We start from the raw sequence: 24,713 nt of genomic DNA on the forward strand, positions 1-24,713 counted from the left end.
AGTCTATAAATTGTGTCAGGAGCAATCCGATAAACAGAGCCTCGAGGTTTGGAGGTCCAAAGAGGAGGATGTGAAGATATGACATGATATGTCTATTAGGGCCATGAGTTACGCATGACTCAGGCTGACTACACACCTGGTTTCCTTGATGAGTCAGGGTGAACTCACTACTAGAGCACACTTACCTCACCACTAGTAAACACCTGTTCCATGAGGTATTACGGTTAGTACCGAGGTGAAAGGAAGCTTCTAATTTCCGTTAATTGTTCTGTATTTTTGTACAGTTGTGGCTCAGTAAGTATCACTTAGACAATATGTGCTCACTATTTATACTTATTTCTACAGGACAGCGTGATGACACCATCAGCAGTGAGAGCAGGCGGCACAGGCATAGTGGAGAGGAGTCACACAGTCCTAAAGCTGCCAATGGGACGGCCATCAGACCGGCTTCAGCATCAGGCTCTTCCTATGAGACTGACTCATCCCTCCCCAAACTGGTGTCAGAGGTCAATCAAGAGCTGCTCACATCGGGTGCTGTGATGCTGCCAGGTAGGGGACGAGTGATTTGAACACAGCTGATTATAGCTGCGTAATGCATTTCAGTTCATTCACTTTACAATGAAATAATATGCATTGCTTATTAAACTTTGTAAAAGTTCCTTTTTAAATCATGATATACCACATAGGACGTGTCTTCTCTACTGCTGGAAATTTGCGACAGGCCACCACAGAGAATACAGTTTCATTATCCTCAAATTAATTCATGATCTTTTGTGTGAATTTTGAATTTTTATAATATGAGTTTGTTTATTTTTGGATAATATTGTACTGTGTTTGGTGTGTGACAAATGGCTGAAACGCAAAACTGGGTATTCCTTTATAAGGCCATTGTTTTTTTGCCCCCTCATTTTTAATTTAACAGATATTTTAGAAACTTTCAAGTACTTTTTTTGCTCTAAGTAACATTTGTATCTGATCCCACATAGAGGATAACATTGGTGTGATGATATTGCGCTGCTTAAACATTCCTGACCAAGAAAATGATAGTTGACATGTGAGTGGGAAGTGTTGACCCCCTGCTGGCATTCCTTCTTACAGGAAACAGAGATCGCAGTGGGAGGGCAGTGCTGCAGGTGTGCTCGAGAGCTCAGGTGTGGGCAGGTGAGAGTTGCACGGTCAGTGACCTCACCTGTTTACTGGGCTACTACTACTCCACACTGAGGTGAGTCACGCATACTTTGGGTTTATTTTGTCTGTGTTAAGAATAACTCCAGTAACTTTCACACCTGTCCCTTTACCCCTGAGGTGAATGCGACTGCTTTATTCACACATTTAGCATTTTTTCAATGTTCTTAACACTGCAGCTGTTATTTAGAGTTTATAGACGAAAGAAAAAAAACAGTATTCTTTAGGGCTGTCAATTGATTCAAATATTTAATCACAATCAATCGCATGATTGTCCATAGTTAATCGCGATAAATCTTGAATTAATTCCCTTTTTTATCTGTTCGAAATTTACCTTAAAGGGAGATTTGTCAAGTATTTAATATTTGTAAACAGTGACAAATGTTGTCCAGAAACCCTCACAGGTACTGCACTTTAGACCCATTTTCATTCACATATCTTGAGGTCAGAGGTCAAGCGACCCCTTTGAAAATAGCTATGCCAGTTTTTCCTCGCCCAAAATTTAGTTAAGTTTGGAGCGTTATTTAGCCTCCTTCGCAACAAGTAGTATTAGTATGACATGGTTGGTATTGTAAATGTATATAATAATGTTAATATATGTAATGTATTCATTGAGTTTTCTAGTTTCATATGATACCAGTATCTTCACTCTAGCTTTAAAACTCAGCCCGATACAACCTTAAATATCACAAGTTATGTTAATGCATTAAAGAAATTAGTGGCTTTAAAATGAATTTGCGTTAACACATTATTATTGTGTTAACTTTGACAGCCCTTGTATTTTTATATAGGGCATTTACAGTAAACTAGAGAATCTCACGGGGTCTCTGTAGAAGCTGTGTTAGATATTTCCGTGTCTTTCAAGTGTAATTGGAATTATTAGACTTAAAAATGTCTCAAACCCATCTACAAATGTCATATAATAATCATATACTTCTGTGTTTAGGTTTTCATCATTTATAAGACAGTATCAGTTTCTGAGCTGTCATAATATGGTATTGCATGCAGTCAGGTGTTTGACAAAGACAATTCAATAACTTTAATACTTTGTTTTCAGGAAAGAAAGGCGTGATCAAGGCCTAACTGTAGTAATAGACAGCAGGAGGCAACAGCCTGTTCCTGCTCTGTTGTCATCTCTGTCTGAATTGCAGGTGAGCCCGCAGTGGAAAATATGTAATTACCCTCCAAACACACGCCCCAAAGAGTCTTCAGGCCCAGCTACAGTAAATCTCAGTTGTCCTCTGAGCTGTAATGCTACGTCTCAGAGCTATCACATTATGGCATTCCTTACACATTTCTTATTGTTCTACTTCTCAGTCTTTGACGCAGTTTGGTGTTTTTAAAAAGAGGTGCACCTTTTTAAAGTTGTAGTTACTGCAGTGCCAAGACATTTTTCTGAAAAAAGGCTGTCCTCAGGGCTTTCGAGGAGAAGCCTGTGCTTACTTGTCTGTTTTTAACCGCACACTGGGAGCGGGCTGGCTGCAGCCAACTTACGAGAGACGTATCATCATGTTATGATGATGAGTTTTCTTACTGATGTCAGGAGGATCATTCTGTTAACCACAACACATGCAATATAAGTCAGTGTAGCTGTAAAAAAATGTATTATGATCTATTTTCTTCATTTTAAGTGATATAATTGCATGTTTTTCTCAGGCGTTGGCACCAAATGCACTTTACACTGTTCTCTTCCTGGTGGACAAGGAGACAGCAGCCAAACCTGAAAGAGACATGGATGTACAGGTAAATAAAGACTCTGATAAGGGATTTGTAATAGTTCAGGTTACTGGATTGAGATTTGATGAATTCCCGTCAAATGTCATCGCTGTAGGCCATGATGACGCAGAGTGTTTGTTTTTCTTGCCACAGACTGAAACGCTGTCGTCTCTGAAAGCCCTGCTGAAACACATCGACCAAACCCAGCTCACAAGAGACCTGGAGGGCACCTTCCACTACGACCACAACCACTGGATCCACTTCAGACAGGTGGGTGTGTGACGGAGGCGGCTTGGCATTATAAACACATTTGTAAACTTACTCAAGAACTTGGCGAGGGTGGAGATTTCTTGCGAAAAGAGTTTTTTTCAGTTTACATTGCTGGGTGTTTGTTGTTCTTCAGGAGAAAAAGAAAATTAGATTACTCATTGTTTTGCCGAAGTTACGTAGAGTTACCAGAAATGACTTCTCTGGGCCAGTTGAAACATGGCCTGTTTGTGATATGGAAATATTGCTACTCTTGAATCAATCCTCTGCATTTCAGGCAGGAACAGGGGCCAATTGTTTTTCACTTTTCTCCAGAACTGGGTGCAGATTTTTAAGAACGGTGCCAGGCTCCAGTAATTTGTGCTGTTTTGACACTGCTAGTGTTAATAATCTCCCTGCGTCTCTTTCTCTCCATCTCTCTCACAGAAAATTGACCCATTTGCCAGCAGTTGTAGCGCAGCCATCTCCTCCCTTCAGGACTCTATCAGCACACTGAGCAACAGCGGCAACCTGAAGACCTCTGAGGTCAGTCCCCACCCCCCTGCAGGCAGTCTGGCCTTCTAATTTATGTGTCTCCACTGACACAATAGCTCTCTGCTGGCCTCTTTCCTCGTAACTGGAGTAAACAGCTCAGGAGTTTGTTGTATGGTTACCATGATGTTTTTTGCTGTTGAGCTCCATAATAAGATCTTGTTTTGAGTTTGAAATGCAGATATTTCACTTCATATTTGTGTGCTTCCTTTCATCATTTGATTTTATTTACCGTTGTGCATGTTTGATTCAGGAGGTGTCTGAGGTGATGGCACAGCAGAGGCATCTCATGAAGCGTGTACTCGATGACACCCGTCTAAATAGGCTGCGTCTAGAAGGAGGAACTGTCCTCGCCCGCATCAGGAAGGAAGAGGCCTGTGAGAATGAAAACTACAGGTACTGAAGGAAGAACGGGTAAAACCTGTGGTGATATATAGTAGATAAAATATATGAATAAACTTTCCATAACCTGTTTTGCCCTGTTATTTTCTTTGTTCATGCAGAGATGCTGTAGACATGTTGAATGCACTGTACAACCAAGTAGATGAAGAAGTCCATAAGCTTGTGATCCTCTCCAACAAGTCTCAGAAACAGTTAGAGAGCCTGCTGGATGTGCGCAAGTTTGAGGAGCAAACACAACAGGTGAGCTTCAACTATTGCACTCTTGATGTTATCATCTGTGCTGCAGATTTACTGCTGCTTTTCTTCTCTCTCAATAAAATGGGATACTCGATCGACAAACAATTTTGTTGTCTTTCCAGATCAAACTGTGGTTCAGTGTAGAGGGAGAGAAGCAGCTCCCCCCTTTAGAGTCGCTGACTCTCTCTGGGTCCAAAGTTAAAGAGATGCGAGAGAACTTGGACCAGTTTATGGAAGAGTCGGTGGTAAATATGGCCAACATTTTTAAACACAATCCTTGTGGACCATGTCCTATTTTTGAGAAGACAATCGGTGCTAAATTGATCAGTTTTGTCCTCATCCTGACAGCAACAGCAGAGGCATGGCCTGCAGCTGGTGAAAGAGTCTCCGGAGTCCCTTCCAGGTTCGGCTCTCCTTGACTTTAAGCAACATCTGGGCTCCACCTTAAGCAGAGTGGAGAGGAGGAAGGCCCAGCTAGACATCCTAACCAACCTGTATGAGTTCTATGACTCAGTAAGTATTCAAAACTAATGTGTTACATTTTAGGATTAAGTTTAGTTTAACTGTTAATTGTCTTTTTTACTTTCATGGTACATAATCAGCAGCTCATTTGTGATTTTTGCAAATTTTTCTCTTCACTTTTTATTACTGAAACTATGTTGCTGTCAATGTTATACAAGTAATTGGTGTCGTCTTACAGCTGAAAACACAACAACTTTTTGATGAGTGAGGATATTGAATATAGGTGAAAAAAACTGTTTAAATCCCCCCCAAATGGAAGAAAATAAGGCAAGACACTACAGGCAAAAACATTGTTTTTCATGCACTGATCAATTTGTAAATTTTGAGCTATTTTGCTTCCATAATTTCTTCAGACTAGTCATTTTATTACACTTTTTTCTATTTGTTTAGATTAAGCATATACTTTCAACCAGAGTGCTTTACAATGGGTATCAAAATACCTACAGGACTCCTTTACAATTGAAACATATTGTCAGGATTAACCATACTGTGTCTCTAACTTTCAAATCTGTAGGCGAACCAGTGGATGGAGCACTGCCAGGATTATTTCCGTCACCTGAGTGTGGACAGCACAGGTGCCGAATTTTCGCCATCTGTGGTGCAGATCCTGCAGGATTACTACACCGAGGCATCCAAGTTCTCCATGGACAACTTCAGCACCCTGAACGACATGGTGCTCTCCCTGGAGAGTCCTCAGCAGCTGCAGCAGTGGAACACAGTGTGGGACAAATGTCAGCAGACCAAACAGCAGTTGGAAGAGACTTTGGCCCGTGCCATGACAGCAGCTCCGAACTCTACGGCTGTTGACACGACGGCTTCTTCTTCAGAAAGACAGGTTGCCACTACAGAACAGCATGCAGCGAAAGCATGTGTTCTTTTACCTGTTACACCATTAACTTTTGAGGACAACAAGCCTCACTCTGCCGGGCCGTTCTCTAAGAGCCCGACCAGTTCAGTCTCCTCCTCCTCTCACTTCACATTCTCCCCCGACTGTGACAGCAAACTGAGGCAGAGTCCGTCCATGTTTGACGACACGGACAGCGACTGCACCATCGACTCGACCATCTCCTGCCACTCGGAGCCCATCTACTCCGGGACCGCCCGCCTCCGCAAGCAGCCGATGAAGAAGATTATGAAGAAGACCATGAGCTTTGAGCTGACCCCGAGGGACAGCGGGCACTCCGACATCAGCCACATTCATGGCTACACGGGTGTGTATATCAAGGGTTTGGAGGTGGCTAACAACGTGTCTGCAGAGAAGAAGCTGCAGAGACCTGACGTGACGAGTCCTGCGTTAGGACGCAGCCGCAGCATGTCGACGCCCTCCAGGGTCCACAACAGACACAGTGACGGAGATGGCAAGAAGAGCAGGTGAGGAAGTGAACCACTGATACTAAACATAAACTGGGATATTACTTTACATGTATGTTGTATTAAAAAAAACTGTTATTTGTATAGAGCATGATCAAAATACCAGAAACACAAAACACTATGAATAGACTCTTTAGTAAAACTTCAGTTGTGTAACTGTTTTAAATCTGTCACATACTGTTTCGATATTATTTTTATTTTACTTCTCATCCCCTGTGAAGATTCCTTGACAAATATGGTTCGATTGTGGTTCAATAAATCCTAAAATATTCACTGTATAATAACATAATGTTAATAAAATAAGCAAATCCTTATGTGAGTTTCTGAAATTAGCAAGTATTTGCTATTTTTGCTTTATAAATGATGCAAAACAATTGCTCGCAAAACAATACAGTTGCTCTTATATAAAAGCATAAAGAAATATAAGAAAAATAGAAATAAAGGAGTATGTAACATGCTATATATGTTGTATGCTACACTATATAACACAACATGTAGATGAATTTAAATAAATAATAAGAAATATGTACAAATATGTGCATCAGACACATACAATATTCTGTATAACCACGATGTAAATAAGTAAATAAAAAATGATTCTATTGATTTATTACATGCAAGAATAGTATAAATAAGAATTAAATAAGAATATTTCTTGAAATGTAAAGTATAAAGGCAGTATTAATGACAAGAGTATTGCACAGTTGAATTATTGTACAGTTTAATTAAAGATTACATCAAAATTGTTAATTTGTTGTTGATTACCTAAAGTTGTTTGGTATTATATTAATAATTATACCAATGCACTGTAAATATCTCTCTTACACCTTATCATGTTTTTTTGTTCATCAGTAAAGTGCAGCACATCATGGATGAGATGATCTCCACAGAGAGGGAGTACGTTCGCTCTCTCAACTACATCATTGAGCACTATTTCCCCGAGATGGAGCGCCCGGACTTGCCCCAGGACCTGCGGGGGAAGCGCAGCATCATTTTCGGGAATGTGGAGAAACTGTGGGACTTCCACAGTCAGTACTTCCTGAAGGAGCTGGAGTCATGCGCCCACTCCCCGCTTTCCATCAGTAGCTGTTACCTCAGACACGTGAGTCCAGACAGTCAGAGTGCCCTGAGGCGGCACGCTGACAGCTTAAAAACAGCACTCAGGTCTAGTGGCTCCCAATGACAGCGACTGTAATGATGTGTTGACCTATTTTTACTGACGTTTTTCAAAACAACATAACACAATGTAGTGTCAGGTAGTGCTGTTAATGTATGTATACCCATGTAGTCCCTCGTCAGCAGCATAGTGAACCCATGAAGTTACATTTACAGTCTCTTGAGAGCTGAAGCATTCATACTGAAATGCATACCTCTTACTGTATTCAGTGTTGTAACTTGTTAATCTTTGTGTGCAGGAGGATCAGTTTGGAATGTATGCTCTGTACAGCAAGAATAAGCCCCAGTCCGATGCTCTGCTCAGCAGCCATGGGAACGAATTCTTTAAGGTGCGTCTAGAAACTCTGGTTGCATTCCTCACATAGTGGCAGGTCACATGATGTTTTGGTTGTATACTACATAAATGGATCACAAACAATATAAACATATTAGGTTCCGAGCAATACTTCGACATGGCCAATATTGATGGACGATTTTAGATAATCACAGATAGGTATCGGATTATGTTACTGCAATAAATGATAAGAAATGTACAGAAATGGGGCGCCCCGGTAGCTCACCTGGTACAGCGGGCCTTTACATACCGGGGGCGTGACAAATAAAAAACACGAAAATTGTGAAAGGTAAGAACAGAAGGAGTGGATCTGGTCTGCGCTGCCTTGGTAAACGTTGAAAGGAGTAATAAAGTTTGCCGTCTTGAATCGGACTAAGGAGCCTCCGTGTTGTTGTTTCATAAATGTAGGCAAAACTCAACCCGTTCCAGACAACATGATTTGTTGGTGCCTTTATTTGCGGTGCGAAAGCTCCGAAAAATCAACCATGTTAATATTGGTGTTCTGTGTGAAAGTATTCAGGACAAAAACTGTTTGAAAAAATATATTAATGTGCAAATTAATCACACGTATAAAAATCCCCTCGAAGGTTGAATCCTTACCGCAGCGGCCCGGATTCAAATTCGACCCTCGGCCCTTTGCTGCATATCTTCCTCTCTCTCTCCCCCCCCTTTCCTGTCTATCTTCAGCTGTCTCTAATAAAGGCAAAAAAGCCCGAACAATAATCTTAAGAAATGCCCAAAAATATGTTTGAGTTTGACAAAAAAAAGTCTCAACACATAGTCCAACTTACTTGTTGTTTTCAAATCTTTCATCCACATCTTGTGGTCTTCCTCAGCGGATGGAGCTGCTCAGTTGTCATGGAGATGGTAGAAGTGATCATAACCCCTGTTGTTGTTGTTATTTATTTTAACGGGGATGTTGGAGATCATTTAGAAACAGTTCACTATTGCGTACTGTAGTTCGTCCACCAGAGAGCACAAAGAAGTTAATTTTTCAAATGTAAAATGTGCCAAAGTTCATATCTTTGTCACAATTATTTAATAAGCATGTTTAAGAGATCTTTATACAAAATGTTTTTTGTTTTTTTTATGTGTTTGTGTTCAAAAATGAATATCGGCTGATATGATGTTGGATTTTTTAAAACTCTTTAATAGCAATATTGATATTGGCCTAAAAAATGTGTTATCGTTAGCTCACCTGGTAGAGAGGGCGTCTTATGAACTAAGGCTGAGTCTTTAGCAACACTGCATATCGTCCCCTCTCTCCCCCTTTCCTCCTTTCCTGTCTATCTTTGGCTGTACTATCTAATAAAGGCAAAAAATATCTTTTAAAAACAAAAAAAGTAGTTTAGGTCAGGCTTTAATGCACATCAACGCAGGTGCTAAACAGCATACCAGAAAACATAATTGACCCACAGTTTGCACGACCCATCACATCTTTGACTTTTGCATAAGTAGACCCATATTCAAAATTGATTTGTAGAAAAAACAATAATACCATGATAATAATCCTCTCTGTGTGTCTCTCCCCCAGAATAAGCAGCTGGAGCTCGGGGACAAGATGGACTTGGCGTCCTACTTGCTGAAGCCCATCCAGAGGATGAGTAAATATGCGCTGTTGCTGAAAGACCTGATCAAGGAGTGCAGTCATTCCCAGGAGCAGGAGCTGAGCGACCTCCGCACTGCAGAGGAGATGGTCAAGTTTCAGCTTCGCCATGGCAACGACCTGCTGGCTATGGATGCCATTCGGGGCTGTGATGTAAGTAGAAATACACAGAGCCATGTGGTCGCTATGATGAATGTTTTGAAGTCATCTTAAAAGCCAAATACTACTTAACATTATTTCAAGACAGTCTAGCATGACATTAAAACTATTTTTGAATTGGAGGTCATCTTGTTATGTACACAGCAGAGTGAGGTCAGAGTCCCGCCAGGAATTGTATTGTTCTCTCTGACGCATGTGAACGGCCGTGTTTCCTCTCCAGGTGAACCTAAAAGAACAGGGTCAACTCCGCTGCCAGGATGAGTTCATAGTCTGGTGTGGACGCAGGAAATACCTCCGCCACGTCTTCTTGTTTGAAGACCTCATCCTCTTCAGCAAGACCAAGAAGATAGAAGGAGGATATGACTTTTACATCTATAAACAGTCCTTCAAAGTAAGAGTTTATTGTTTGGAGGATTATTTTTGGGCAGTTTCTTCTGCGTTTATAATGATAATAAATGTTTTGGGGTTTTTTTCTGTTCTGTTTAGACAGCAGAGATAGGTATGACTGAAAATGTTGGCGACAGCGGCCTACGCTTTGAGATCTGGTTCCGTAGGAGGAAGTCACAGGACACGTTTATACTCCAAGCCAGCTCCGCAGAGGTCAAGGCTGTGTGGACCGCCATCATAGGGAAGATTCTGTGGAGGCAGGCGCTCAGAAACAGAGGTGTTTGTAATTGTAATTTGGATTTGAATATCTATGTGACATTCAGGCCCCTTTATTCCATTTACGACAAAGGTTTTGTAACTAAAGATTTTCATTTCTGGATTGCAGAGTTGCGCATGCAGGAGATGGTGTCCATGGGGATTGGTAGCAAGCCTTTTATGGACATCAAACCAAGTGATGCAGCTATCAGTGACCGAGCCATTGACTATATCATGAAGGGGTCAGGTGAGCTGTTCTTTTGCACTTTATGTATTGTAGACTCAGTATACTTTTATTATATTTCCCCCTCCTTCTCCTCCTCTCTACGGTTTGTTGCATCTTCATGACTCACCTTGTAATTATGCAGATACACAAGATATGTCTTTGCTGAAACCACAAAAACTTGGCTCTGGCTTACAGGTGTTTTAATGCAAATGCTAATATGAGAGTTTTGTCACCAGATGTAATCTAAGCCATACTGATTTGATGTCATTACAACCACCTCTCCTCTTTCATGGCTTACCAGAGATGCTGTAAAAAAAAGATTCATGCCTTAATTATCATCATTATCAACCACAGGAATTTTCATACGTTCTTCTCACTTTTCATCTCTCCCATGATCTCACTGCTCTCTGTGTTTGTCTCTACCGACAGAGTCCAGGACCAGGGCGTCCATCGCGGTGTCTTCGTTTGACCACGTCACTTCGTTCAAGAGACCCCACTCCACCATCTCCAACAGCAGCACCTCCTCCTCCAGCAGCCAGTCGTCCTCCTCCCTGCTGGGCTCGCTCAATCTTCATCTTTACTCCTCTCCCTCTCACCCGCACACACATCCATACCTAGTGACCAGCGTTCCCTCCTTTGCCCAGTGGCCCTACGACTGCATAGAGGAAGATGAGCTGGAGCAGGACACCTGCAGCCAGCCCTCCATGAGTGAGTGGCTATTGTTACTGCTGTAGAACCCATAAGGCCATTTATTAGTAAAGAAAAACGTCAGGGAATGAGTCTGTTGTTTGACTATTAAAAAACTTTAAATAAGATTTTAAAAATACCATTTTCAGCATAAACACTGTTGTTTAACTGTTGATTGTCTTTTTTAATTTCTTGGCACATAATCAGCAACTAATTTTTTGCTTTCTCCTTATTTTTCTCTTCACTTTTTATTACTGAAAGTATTTTCTGAGCTGTCAATCTTATACAAGAACCTAATTTGATTTAAACTGCTGTAATCTGTTTACTTACAGCCAAAAACACAACTTTTTGATGAGTGGGGACATAAAATATGTGAGAAAAACACCGTTTAAACAAATTTAAATATGAAAAAAAAAGAAACAATTATAATAATAATATGATGATAATAATAATAATAATAATAATAATAATAGCTTAGTTAATACTAATAATAAGCACAATAATAATATATTTTTTAGCACTTTTCAAAACACAGTGTTATAAAAAAGTATTCACCCCCCTTGGAAGTTTTTAGGCTTAATTTGGCTTTTTTGACACATATCAACAGAAAGAGACCCTCATTATGTCAAAATGAATACAGCTCTCTTCAAAGTGATCTAAATTAATTACAAATATGAAATACAAAATACTTGTTTCCATAAGTGTTCACCCACTCCAGCAAAGGTAAACACATTAAAATATTGAAGCGCTTCAAGATAAGAAAAACAAGCTATATACAATAAAATAATGAAACAAATAATATATAGGGTAAAATATAAATAGTTAGATCTATAATAAAATATATATAGTTAGCCTTAAAGCTTCTATGTGTAACATTTTTACAGGGGTAGATTACTATCTGCCACAGTGTCTTCTTTGCTGCTACCACTAGGGGCTGCCAAAGTCTGAACATTGTAAATAAGAACTCTTGTCTGAATAGGAAATTAATGGAGTTCTGTGTTTCTTTATCCAGTATTACAATATTAATGTATCTTTCTCTCTATGTTGTGTGACAGTCACTGAGAGCTCAGAGACATCCTCCCAGTGTAACTCCAGTGACAGTGTAACAGGGCTGAGCACCCTCACTACACCCGGGCACCCCAGCATCGTCATGGACTCCTCGTACAACAACAACGAGAACCCCTCTTTCCTGTGCTCCTCCACGCCGCCCTCCTCCATCGCGTCTCCTTCGATATTCCAGGAGGAGGAAGACCTGCAACCCCTTGGCACCAAGTTCATCACAGCAGTGAGTGTTAGATCATCTTCCTTGTTATCTTCTTATACTAAGATGACCTGATGTTGTACTACTGCTAACATCAAGTTGTTTCATGAGAGCATATTCTGAGAAGTATTAGATAAACTATAGCTGCAGTGACACCCATTTAAGTCGAGTCAATTTATACCTCCGCCAACTGTAGATTCAGTGTTTTTTTCACATTTAACTCGATGAAATTACAGTTGATTGTTGGAAAGAGTAACGACGACGGTTTAGGTGAGTTTTATTTTGTTTCTGTACAGTTTGAATGAAGTGTTTTACGCTGCTCTGCTACGTACAGCTGATCTCAGCATAAACAAAAATACACGTGGATGATGGTGCAAGCTGAACGGAGAGGGGGGGCAATCGTACTCGGGCACCTTGGCGGAGGTCTGCGCTCTCCGAGTGCCATTCTAGTTATTTATTTAAGTCCTGTGTTTTAGATTAAGTCTATCTTTATATAGAGGTATGAACACTTCACCCCAGAATATGTTCATGTATTTTTTAGGTGCAGTTAGGACAGTTAATCACATGAAGTACTTCAATGTTTTACCCTATTCATATCTTTTTTTTGTTTTTCTGATTCAATTATATCTTTTTATAATTATTATTGAAAGAGAAGTAATCTACTTGATTGTGCTTTTAAAGGAACAGTGTGAAGCATTTAGGAGGATCTATTGGCAGAAATGGAATATAATATTAATAAGTATGTTTTCTTTAGTGTATAATCACCTGAAATTAAGAATCGTTGAGTTTTTGTTACTTTAGAGTGAGTTGTTTATATCTACATAGGGAGCGGGTCCTCTTCACAGAGCCGGCCGCCATGTTTCTACAGAAGCTCAAAACAGACAAACCAAACACTAGCTCTAGAGAGGGCCATTCGCATTCTCACGTTGGTCACCGTAGTTCTCCTACGCGCTTAGCACACGGGAGAAGTTTCAGTTGGTTGCAATGCTGCCAAATCCTACACACTAGACCTTTAACTCTTTCTCGAATTTACTGCATAATATAATATACTATATTTCTTCCTATTGATCTTGTAAATATCCTTAAGCCCAACCTTCATCTACTAGTATGGTAAATTCAGCCCAAAATGTACTGTATTGCCACTGGTACAGGGTAAAAGGCATTCAAGTATGGGGCGTATGGAATATTTTGTTTTTGTTTACATACATACATTTTATGTACAGCATTGTTATTCATCGTACTTCTTTATTCTCTTTGGATAATTTTGTACATTTGAATGCCCTGGATGCAATAAAGCTATAGTGCTACTCTTTTACGCTCTGAAGAAGACACGTTGCCAAATCGTCAGTTTATGGAGTCAAGTCGACGCTGCATAGCCTCATGTCATTCTGAAGCGCTCCTGCTTTCTGATGTGGTTTTTACTTTTACTCAACAAAAGCAATAGAGGTTAGAAAGCGTAGTGATTAGAGACATTTTAGCACCATGTTGATTATTTGTCTAAAGAACACTAAAGCCAGCAACATATGTGATTTTAAAGCCTGATTATAACCCTGATTTTGGCTATGATGATTGATTTTAATAATCATGTAATTGGTCATATGAAGAGGTTTAGGATGAAAATGTCTTCTGCGTGATCTTTATACCACTCAAAGCTGTTGCAATTATATTGACAATGTTTGATTTTTCCACCTGTAAAATGTATAAATATTCTACTTCAAGTAGAGAAAACTGTCATCTGCAAAAGTCCTTAGATGACAACATTTTCTTCTGTTCATTCACACATTAATCTGAATGTGGAGCTTTTATTCTCATGTGTATACTGTCTTCTCATAACTACATACGTTACTTACAATAGCTACGTATAATAAAATCAAACAAACTACGCACATTGTAACCAGTGTGGTAAAACTAATTATTTAAATGATGGGGTATATTTTCATTTCGGACTCTTCAGAGTGGTAGAGAGTATTTGAAGCTTCCGTTTCACTCACCACCTTTTTGCTGTTTTGTTTTTACCAGAGCAAGAACTCTCATATGGCAGTAGGCCTCTCTACTGTGGTCTGACTCAGAGCTGAGGGGTTTTAGCTCAGTAAGTAACCAGTGTCACCTGAGCGGACATCTGTGTTGTTCCCTTCACAGCCTCACTAACAACTGTGAGGAACCCGACTGACTACTAATCCGTGTGAAAATGTGCTTTTGCTGCATGTGTTGTTGTCGTTGTGTCCTGCATGGCGGTGTGTCCTGGTGGGTTAGAGGGCTCTCCTCCTGACTCGTCGTTTGTTTTCGTTTTTAACTTCTGGCTCGGCTTCGTTCACGTTTTCCTCATCCTCTCATTTTCCTCTGTGCATCTGTTTGACACAAGGGTGAAATTTGTGTCATGAAATCTATGTTAAGAGTTTCATGTATGTTTGAACACACGCATGCTCTGTTACAACCTTTGTTTTTGGGGCTTTGGATGCATTTATGCTGGGTTTTTTTTGTTGATGCCTGAGTTTTGTGTTATTTAACAAACTGTTTAACTTGATGTTTTTATTTGTTTCTAATGTTCAAATGCTTTTATTGTTGAAAAAACTGAATTGCATAACCACAATACAATAAAAAAGATTAAATTCATAAAATATTACAATGCAAAATAGCAACTTTAAATTGGATGAGCTGGAGTTTGTAGTAGGAAATAGACTGAGCAGAATGAGAACAGTGTCACTGTAATTACATTCAAGTAAATTGAATTCATGTGGAATAAATAAGAAGTTCAGTGTTGCTCTTTGTTACAGGACCTAAATGACAATTAAACACTCACAGTCCATAGTTTTTTTATTATTCCCCATGTTTAGATGTTTAACCAGTAGGACCCCAAAAGTACTGAGAATACTTACGTATGTGTTTGTTAAAAATGTTGTCATCAAATAGAGTACAGAAACAAACGTATTTGGCTCCTTTTAAATATTTTGATAAAGGTTAAAGTATATTTTTTAATGCATTTAAATACGTTTCCCTAAAATCTCCCCCGTTGCTTATTTCAGTGTTACTTCCTTCTTTGTTCATTCTTCAAGCTCCAGTCAGTGTTAAAGTTATTTTCAGTGTCTTTTCATTTGTAAATTGCACAGTAATCTAGTCATTAACATTTAGTATTAAGTAATAGCAATGTTATGGACAATAACATTGCTTTAGCACTTCAAAAAATACATTGTGTGTTCCCCTTTAATTTGTTTGTGCAGCCAGAGTAAAGCATATAAAAACATCACCTGAAAACCACTGGTTTAAGATAGTAATGTTGAAAATCGCTTAAAAAAATACATGAAATTGGATAGGCTAGTTCTTGTTAAACCTTCCACAACTCATTTTATCTCAAAAAAACCAAACCGTTTGAGTTACATTTTGCTCAACCCCTTGGTGTTGTAAACAACACTGATGCCCAGTCGTTACTGAAAGTTTTACAAATTTAGGGTAACCGAATTATTGATCTGACAAAATCTATAGTTTTTAAAATATATTTTATAATGCCATTTTTAGAACTAAAAGGTGTTTAAATGCGCCCTTTAGTTGACTTCTTAATAATGCATGCTGACTCGAGTAAAATAATGTTGCATAATGTGGAGAAAAGATGTTTTTCTAAATCTCCTTTCTTGTGTTTTCCTTCTTTCTTCACAGCTGTGAAGTCCTCAAGCTGAATGATGACGGTAGTTTGAACATCAGGACAAGGAGATGAAAATAAGAGGAGTCCAGCTTCGCAGCACTAAGAACTTTAATGGATGAAGCTCAATTATTAAATGACATTTCATTATGATACTGTAAATTGAAAATTGACACATAATATACACTGCCATGATGGTACGTCAGTGGTCTGTACATTTGTTTTAATGAGCTAGGTATGAATCAGTGTTTATATTGTAGATGAGTTTTTTTAAGTATTTTACAAAACAAACAAAAAATAGCAGGCAGATCTATCAAGTCTTTTCTTTCGTTGGCAGTCCTCTGTTATGACAAGGTTGTACAGATGATTAAAATGTTTAAAACATGTTGTATTCATTTCTTTGCCACAATTAATTATTTCCGCCTATAACACAATTTCTTCACAGCTCAGTAAAGCTTTCAGTATGTGAGGTGTGAGTGCAGCTGAAAACACATTGCAGATATTTCCACAGATAACTAAGCACGAGTGTCAAACCACACCGACAGAGCAGCACTATGAGGCCCACTACTACCGTTTCACAGAGATGCAGAGGTTGAGGAGCATGAAGAGTGGTTTTTCCTTCACATGAGAGAAGCTGACATCTATTTACCACAAGTCTTGTGTTCTCAGTCCGAGTCAAACATTAGACGCAGACCACAAACGTGAACAGGGCTGTTCAGCAGGGTTTTAGCTCCAATATAGGCAATCGAGATAGAAAAGAAAGCCACATTAAATGTTTGCTAATACCGTCTAACTTCTAGCTACGCCTAACTTCTTTTAAGCATTAATATACAGCCTCAAATGTCTTCTTCCTCTTCAGCCTTTTCATATTGATTTGGCACGTTTCTCTCTAGAGAACCAGAAGCAGAGGATTGCAGAGAGAAAAACCTCGAGCCCCAACAAGCAAAGTTCCAGAAACTCCATCTGTTAGAAACACAAAGATCATCAAGTACACATTAGTTTTATGTTATTGGCAAATATATGAAAATATTTGTCATATCCTTCACATTGTCTTACCCTCCAAAGCTGATCATCGGCTGGAGGCCAGAAAGCCAGGCCAACGCCAGCCAGGTCAACGCCTATCAGACAAGCTGAAACTACGGCTACAATAATACAGCCACAGTTAACCGCGAGGGACACCTGGAACATAAGACATAACTTTGTTATTTATTTTATTAATAATTATCTAACTGTTGAAAGCTGTTTGATGGGCTTGTATTGAGTTGTACTTGCAGGTAGTAAAGCTGGATATTTGAACAAAAGGTTGGAAACAACTCCAGCAATGATGAACTGCAGAGGACAAGTTGTAATATTAACATTTGTTTTAACTTGTTTTAGCTCACAGTACAGTTTTATCTGCTTTATTTAGTGCATTATTTTTTATAATGTAGGCAATTTGTGCAGAGACTCACGAGTAGTCCAGTCATGTGGGAAACTCTGAACAGATTCAAAAGTGAATGATTAATCTCCTGAGTTGCTGCAAAGAGAATTCCCACTCCAACACTGAGGAGACCGCTCATCATCTGCAGAGACTGAGACAATGAATTCATGACAATGCATGTGTCCTTACTGGAAATCGTTACCAAATAAACACCCTAAAATAAAATTAATAACAAGAAGACATATAATATTCTGTAGGCTACATAAAATATCAGTATGTTGCGTGAATCATGTAATTAATTAATGTTTGCAACAGTTATACAGAAAAAATAAATGATGTTCCTAAAACGAGATATATTTTCATCCAAACGGTAATAATAAACTGTGTGAACTAGCAAATAACTCAACATCGTGCACATATTCACAGTATTATATGTGAGCTTTTACACTTCAGAGGTAGACGAATACCACAAAACCCTCAACCAAGCATTTCCTGTTGCTGCTGTCCAAATCTGCAAGATGGGTACAAGTTATTTTGGACATCCGCTTTTTCTGTGCATCTAATCTGTTTGTGACATCTTGCATAAACTGTGTTGTACATATTTTTAGACATAATAAATAGAATAAGTAAAAGATTGTGATCAGTAATGCGTCTAAAGTCTTTGCAAAGTAAAATATTGTATATAATACAAAGTGGTAATGTATGAGAAACTGCACTGTGTTAGTTCCTTTTTCTGACTTCACACAATATTGCTGCAACTTACAAACTATGAAGCAATACTTACACACATTAAAAGGCATCTGTAAAGACCTGATTACAATCATATTACACATGAGGCTTATACAGTTCAATTATGTTTGAATTATTTGAGAAAGCAGTGTGTAATGTTATCTTTTAATTGCATTTTTGTGAAGAAATGAATGCAGACTGACAGTAGCTCAGGTAGACCGTGTTGTCCGGTAATGGCAGGGTTAGTAATTCAATCCCTGTCTCTGTAGGGGTGAATGTGAGTTCTTGTAAAGTGCTTTGCATTTTTCTCAGGACAAAGGTACTATAGGAGTTTTTTATGACTGATGTTTGTTTAATGATACAGTCATTTGCAATGTATCATCATTTCTATTTAATGTTTTCGGAGTCCTCTCCATTCAAACGTAGAACATTTTACATTTTCTACTGGGGTCATATACATTTTGAGACTTAAAAAATGGGGGTAACAAACCCCAATTTAATGCAGTGATTAAAATACTCTGATTTTCTTATTATAAAATGGATTTTAGAGAATACAATTAGCGTACAACACCAGAAATACACCATGAAGTTGAGTCAACACCTCTGTAATAGTAATATGACCTTCTCAAAGGGTTTGTTTATTGGCATGATCTATCCTGAGCAGCAGTTTTGTCACTCACCCCCAACACGGCCGGTTGTTTCTGCAGCAGGTCATGCAGCGGCCCTATGTTGTCTGGCATGAGCTCTAAAGCCTGGTAATGTCGCATTATAGGCGGATGTCTCCGCCCGGGTAGTCGTGGCGCCTCATCACCTCCATGGATGTCCATGTCAACATCGGCACAGGCCATGGTGCTTCTCTGACCTGCAGGGATGATGGTTTCTTGTTTATAACATGTTTGTACTGTGAATCCTGACTCCTTTAGTCTTAACATTGGACAAACAGTGCAGTAGCTTTAAAAAGGTACTCAGAGTGAACAGAAAGGTTGAAACCCTTGTACATTATAATGCAATGCCATACAACAGTACTGTAACAAATTGTGAAAATTAAGATTTTGAATTGTTGCTGACACTGTGAGGTGACGATTCAGTAATATTTTTGCTGTTACTGACTGTAGTGTTGTTGGATTACATTATATTTGAAGGTATCGTATTTTTCTTCATTTATAAATGAAATAAGGCAGACAAGGTATTTCAGATTTCTTTCACTATAATGCAATCTATTACATGATCACCACAAAGTACAGCTTTGAAAAGAACCACAGAACAAAGTAAACACCCAAACAATTAAAGGAGTAGTATCATAAAAATCTAAACATATTAAATGTTGTATTTATTGCAGTGCTTTTGCAGCTCCCAATAGTCTAATTATCATATACTTAGCAGAATTATTGTTTCTTAGATGACACATTTAACATTCACAAGAACGTTCGATCCACTGAGATGCTCACAAATTCATATTCTCTATTGCAAAACAGCAAACAGCAAAGCTTTTTTTTCAATGCAATTCAATGAAGATCTTACCCGGTTTGGCTTGAGAAGTATCTATTTCACACTCTGTATCTGTCTCAAACAAGTGCCTCACTCTTTAGGCATGGTTTTCACTTCCCCGCAAATACTTTGAAAGATGAGGTCACCATCACACCTTAACTTCCTCACTCTGCCACCACTGGTCTCTACTGGTCTCTATATCATCATGTTCAACACAGTGATAAAAGGTGTATGTTATGGTACAGTATTTCTCATTCAATATATACACTTTTCTTTACATTTATGAACAAAAGTTCAAAAATTTGGGCAGTTTTCAATGTTTTCCAAATCAGTCTGCACGCAAACATTTTGTGGGTTTGTGTGTGTGTGTGTGTGTGTGCGTGTGTGTGTGTGTGTGTGTGTGTGTGTGTGTGTGTGTGTGTGTGTGTGTGTGTGCGTGTGTGTGGTTGTGTGTGTGTGTGTGTGTGTGTGTGAGAGAGAGAGAGAGAGGGGTGGGAGGGTGTGTGTGTGGCAAACAAAGACAATTGGCGTGCAGATCATTTCCTTGTCAAGTTCATTTGACAAAGCAGAGAATTTCAGGTCTGAATCAAGAGAAGAGAAGAAAAGAAGGTATGTAACTGAAAACCTTAACAGCAGATCACCACAATTATATTAAAAAAAAAATGCTTTAACGGTCTTTGATTCGATCGTGTTCACAGAGAGAGAATGAAGAAGAAGAAGACATTTGTATGTGATGAATCAATGATCATCACCATTCCCATTGGGAGTCTGAGGGACGCTGGAGATGGACAACTGATGCCGGAGAACTTTCAGTGTGTGTACAAAGATTCCTACAAAGTCTTTGCGATCAGAGGGAAACCTAAACCTCTCGGAGTAAGTTGAATTGTCTTTGTGTTCTGCATGATCACAGACTATTTCATGGCTTTATACTTATATTTTTAACTTACACACAAAACCTGCAGCAATATAATGCAATATGTTTCTGTTTTTGTTTATTAGGCAGCCCAAGCCATCGCTGGTGTGTTCATTCTCACGCTCAGTCTGATTTTTACTCAGACAGATGTCGTCATTAAGATCTACACTCTACCCAGTTTCCTGGTAAATAAAATTGCAAAACTACAAATTTAATTAACTCCCATAAGTAAGTAGATAACTATTTGTGAAAATACAATTAGAAACCAATTCTTTAGACATTTCCATTGCTATTTTCTTATTGTTAAATAGGGAACAATATATCTGTGCATCTGTTCTTGTACTTCCTTTTGCTTCTGTGACATTTCAATTTCCCCATTCCACAGTATTCACTGTTATATTTCTGTGTATAATAATTGACATGTTTTATCAATATCTTAGTTTGTGGTGTGTGGTGTGCTGTCCTATGCAGCTGGACAATATCCAAACATCCATGTGGTAAGTTAAAAATGAAGTCTTTGTTCACAAGTGAAAAATCATTTACAATAGGTGAATTAGAGGTGATTTAAATTTAAATAATGGCATGTACTGACTGAATACTATTATTCTGGATAGTGTAATATTTGTATTGTTTTTAATAGTTGTTTTATTTTAGGATGTTATTTTTCTGACCAGATTTCTTCTTTAAACTTATTTACTCTTTTGAACCTAACAGGATTCATTTCAGTTTGATTGAGATTTAGATAATCCAAACCCACATTTTTATTTCCTACTGTAAATATGAAATATGGCGTGGGAGAATTCCTTCAAAAACATGGATTGTATGTAGTAAAAATGATGGGATTTGCAGAATAACTAAAACATAGTGACATAGTATAACATGTTATTTAAAGTTAACGTGTTACTTAACATCAGCAGTAGAAGTGGATGAGAAATTAAAAGGACTTGAAGTGAGTAGTGAAGTTTCAATTATGTTTGCCATCCAGTTAGACTTTGAACTGTTGTTTTTTAAGTTATTGTTCTTTGTTAAATTGCACCAATAAATGAATGATTGTAATTAACAAATTAGAATTCTAAGAACTTTCTACTTTTTTTTTTTTTCTTCTTTGGTTCCTAATTATTATTCATGTCTGTTTCACCTTCTAGACAAAGCTGTCATTCTCTCTGAACATCATCAGCCTCTTCTGGTCAATTGCGGCAGTTTGTCTCTGCGTGCTCGATATTCATTTTTCACCAGAATATCACAGGTCACAGGTCCATGAAGGAATCAAGGGACTGATTATGACTCTGCTGATTGTTGAAAAGTTAATCGCCCTTTCCTTGATCTACTGGTTGAGTAAAGCTGTATGCAGGCAACATTTCAACACTTTGGTATGTGAATTTCTTTTCACACGGGAACTGCATATAAGAGGAAGTACTGTAGATTATGTGTAACTATAGTGGTTCTTTTTCTCCGCAGCCCATCATACTGCTGAAACAGGGAGACTGAGACTTGATGGAGCTCAACAAGCCAATGACCCACCGGCTATTTACATGGTACCTATAATTTCCTTATTGTATGCAGAGTGTATAACACCCTATCAGTGTCATATACCCCTCAATATACAACTATTCATTTCAGAAGTAGTACAGTATTTTGTTTGTGTACATCTACCTGTTTATTGCTGTTTAATCATTTTATAACAGTATAGACCATTAATAAAAAAAGAAGTATTGGTGTTACCTTTGGTTTCTAAGTCCCGGAGAACATTGTATTGTCTCAACTCCTGGAAGTTTAGATCATATTTGAAAACTTCTCGTATTGTGATCATTGTTTGCTTTTATTCTGTTCTCTGTGAATCACTTTGTATCTTTGTTTTGGGCAAATAAATATGATTATTTTATTTGTTAATGCTTCATTTGTCTTCTTGTGGACCTACAACACATTTCCCTACTTTGGACAATACCAGATAACAGTTAAAAAATATAATTAACTGGTTTTAAGATCAGCAACATATGCAAATCATCCCCAAGATAGTAAATCTACATTTGGTATCAGTTAGAAAAATAATGTAACACATTTTTTTATCATAAATTTGCTTCAAATTAAATAATCATAAGATACAATAATCAAGTGGAAGTATTTCCAGAGAGACAAATCACTTTCTACGTGGTGGGCTACTACAATGAAAAAATCAATAATTGCCATACAAACTTAAAGTTATTAGGCAATTTTGTAAATACTTTTCCAAAACGGTTCTGCAGCTAATTTAAAGAAGTGGATCCTCTAGTACAAAAAATGCTTTATGCAACCTTATTATAATTATCTTTGTGTAAATTCCCCTGTATAGCTAGACAAAGCCGGATGAAAGGAATGCCGTCCCGTTAATCATTCACGTCCACTCCAGGTTTCTCAAATGCTTTGCTTGATGTATTAGATAGCCTTTACTCATCTGAATTTACATGTCTTATGTATTCTGACGCCTTGTGAAGTCTCACTTTTATAACATAGATAAAAGTTTTCAATGTGAATTAAATACAGTAAAGTTATCTTTCATTGAGCTCACAATAAAATAAATCTTGAATTTACATAATAAAGCATAAAGGCCAAGAAAACGTGTGATTTCCTCCTTTAAGGATATATTTTACATTTCAGTTTAAAATAAAGTGCTATTGTATTACTGCCAGTAGTGGAATGTAACTAACTACATTTACTCAAGTACTGTATTTTAGTACAATTTTGAGGTACTTTGAGTATTTCCATTCTCTGTTACTTTATACTTCTACTCCATTACATCCCAGAGGTAAATATTGCACTTTTTACTGCACTACATTTATCTGACAGCTTTGGTTATAGGCTACTTTACAGATTTATATTTTGTATCAATAATCTGAATCAACTAATACAATTTATATTTATATTTTTGTAGATTAAATTGCCCAGCAGTTATGAATTACAATTTGCCACACCATAACGAGCTGCAATATTAATGTGATGTATTGTAATGTCAATAATTATAATCCAATTATATATATATATATATATATATATATATATATATATATATATATATAATTCTGACATGGGCCTTTTTACATAATAATAATTACTTTTGATAATAATTACTTTTGATACTTTAAGTATATTTTGATTGTAATACTTTTGTACTTGTACTAAAGTAAGATTTTGAATGCAGGACTTGTAACAGAGTATTTTGACACTGTAGTATTATTATATGTGTCAAAAATATATATATATATATATATTAATAATAATATAATAATAATAATAATAATATAAAATAAAAAATAACTTTTCAAATCTCTTTGCACTTCTTTCCTAAAATACCAGCAATAACATTAACAGTAAATCTTTAGAAAATTGGTGCCCATGTTAGTTCTTGCTGCTCTGAATGAAACATGATGGGGACCCCTGCTGGGAGCTCAGGATGTTTTCTGGTTTCAGTGACATGTGAAGCCATGAGAGGCCGCATGGGGGAGATAAACACACACACAATCAAGTGAAGTAAATTCACCTTTCAGTGAAGGATGTACTCACAGGAAACACATTCATTTGACATTCAAATAACTGCACTGTGTTTAGCCTGATATGTTCAAGTTCTCCAAACCTGTAGGGCTTACATATATATATTTAGAATATTAATTCAGGGGTTGTTTTTACACAGTGTCCCTGTAAAACGTCAACACTCAGTACTTCCCCACTACATGAGACATGCAGACAGAGTAGATAGTAACTTTCTACTGATGCACAGAGAGACATCACTACATGCAATGTAATTTTCCGTTACAGTACTTAAAGAAGTCATGCTTTTATGTCCTTGCATGGAGGTCACGCTAAAAACAATCATAGCAGCATGGAGCACATGATGTGAACTCTTCCGCTTTGGGACACTCCCTACTAGTGTCAACACCAATCACAATCAAAAGAGAACAGTTTTATGTTATGTTATGTTATGTTATGTTATGTTATGTTATGTTATGTTATCTTATGTTATGTTATGTTATGTTATCTTATGTTATGTTATGTTATGTTATGTTATGTTATCTTATGTTATGTTATGTTATGTTATCTTATGTTATGTTATGTTATGTTATGTTATGTTATCTTATCTTATGTTATGTGATGTGATGTTATGTTATGTTATCTTATCTTATGTTATGTTATGTTATGTTATGTTATGTTATGTTATCTTATGTTATGTTATGTT

The 24,713-nt window shown here is 37.7% G+C and overlaps 2 protein-coding genes and 1 long non-coding RNA gene across 7 annotated transcripts in view; 2 read left to right on the top strand and 1 right to left on the bottom strand.

Moving 5' to 3' along the window:
- plekhg4b (pleckstrin homology domain containing, family G (with RhoGef domain) member 4B) overlaps window positions 1-16,340 on the top strand; it is a 41,771-nt gene extending 25,431 nt beyond the window's left edge. For 3 of the 5 annotated variants that reach the window (XM_074653841.1, XM_074653840.1, XM_074653837.1), the window contains 21 exons: window positions 346-549; window positions 1,099-1,222; window positions 2,243-2,336; window positions 2,842-2,928; window positions 3,055-3,171; window positions 3,595-3,693; window positions 3,953-4,095; window positions 4,203-4,341; window positions 4,461-4,583; window positions 4,687-4,851; window positions 5,375-6,231; window positions 7,084-7,333; window positions 7,647-7,736; window positions 9,276-9,500; window positions 9,727-9,897; window positions 9,993-10,170; window positions 10,279-10,395; window positions 10,804-11,082; window positions 12,117-12,346; window positions 14,342-14,411; window positions 15,974-16,340. In XM_074653841.1, the coding sequence (XP_074509942.1) occupies window positions 346-549; window positions 1,099-1,222; window positions 2,243-2,336; window positions 2,842-2,928; window positions 3,055-3,171; window positions 3,595-3,693; window positions 3,953-4,095; window positions 4,203-4,341; window positions 4,461-4,583; window positions 4,687-4,851; window positions 5,375-6,231; window positions 7,084-7,333; window positions 7,647-7,736; window positions 9,276-9,500; window positions 9,727-9,897; window positions 9,993-10,170; window positions 10,279-10,395; window positions 10,804-11,082; window positions 12,117-12,346; window positions 14,342-14,386 (3,737 nt within the window). In that variant the 3' untranslated portion in view covers window positions 14,387-14,411; window positions 15,974-16,340. The remainder of the gene's footprint in view (window positions 1-345; window positions 550-1,098; window positions 1,223-2,242; window positions 2,337-2,841; window positions 2,929-3,054; window positions 3,172-3,594; window positions 3,694-3,952; window positions 4,096-4,202; window positions 4,342-4,460; window positions 4,584-4,686; window positions 4,852-5,374; window positions 6,232-7,083; window positions 7,334-7,646; window positions 7,737-9,275; window positions 9,501-9,726; window positions 9,898-9,992; window positions 10,171-10,278; window positions 10,396-10,803; window positions 11,083-12,116; window positions 12,347-14,341; window positions 14,412-15,973) is intronic. The other 2 variants (XM_074653838.1, XM_074653839.1) reach the window with 2 other exon arrangements.
- Window positions 16,341-17,227: 887 nt separating this feature from the next.
- On the bottom strand, window positions 17,228-19,933 carry LOC141779160 (uncharacterized). Its single transcript, XR_012596213.1, has 4 exons — window positions 19,627-19,933; window positions 18,786-18,967; window positions 17,408-17,527; window positions 17,228-17,285 (listed from the first exon to the last, which is right to left on the bottom strand). It is a non-coding gene; the product is annotated as an uncharacterized LOC141779160 (long non-coding RNA).
- A 154-nt stretch (window positions 19,934-20,087) lies between these two features.
- On the top strand, window positions 20,088-22,396 carry LOC141779161 (uncharacterized). The gene is made up of 6 exons (XM_074653842.1): window positions 20,088-20,202; window positions 20,292-20,466; window positions 20,593-20,691; window positions 20,947-21,003; window positions 21,652-21,876; window positions 21,965-22,396. Exons 2-6 carry the CDS (start codon window positions 20,299-20,301, stop codon window positions 21,992-21,994), a joined length of 579 nt encoding a protein of 192 aa, XP_074509943.1. The 5' UTR covers window positions 20,088-20,202; window positions 20,292-20,298; the 3' UTR covers window positions 21,995-22,396.
- The last annotated feature ends 2,317 nt before the right edge of the window (window positions 22,397-24,713 follow it).

Source organism: Sebastes fasciatus, chromosome 12, assembly GCF_043250625.1.
Source record: "Sebastes fasciatus isolate fSebFas1 chromosome 12, fSebFas1.pri, whole genome shotgun sequence".
Classification (NCBI taxonomy): domain Eukaryota; kingdom Metazoa; phylum Chordata; class Actinopteri; order Perciformes; family Sebastidae; genus Sebastes; species Sebastes fasciatus.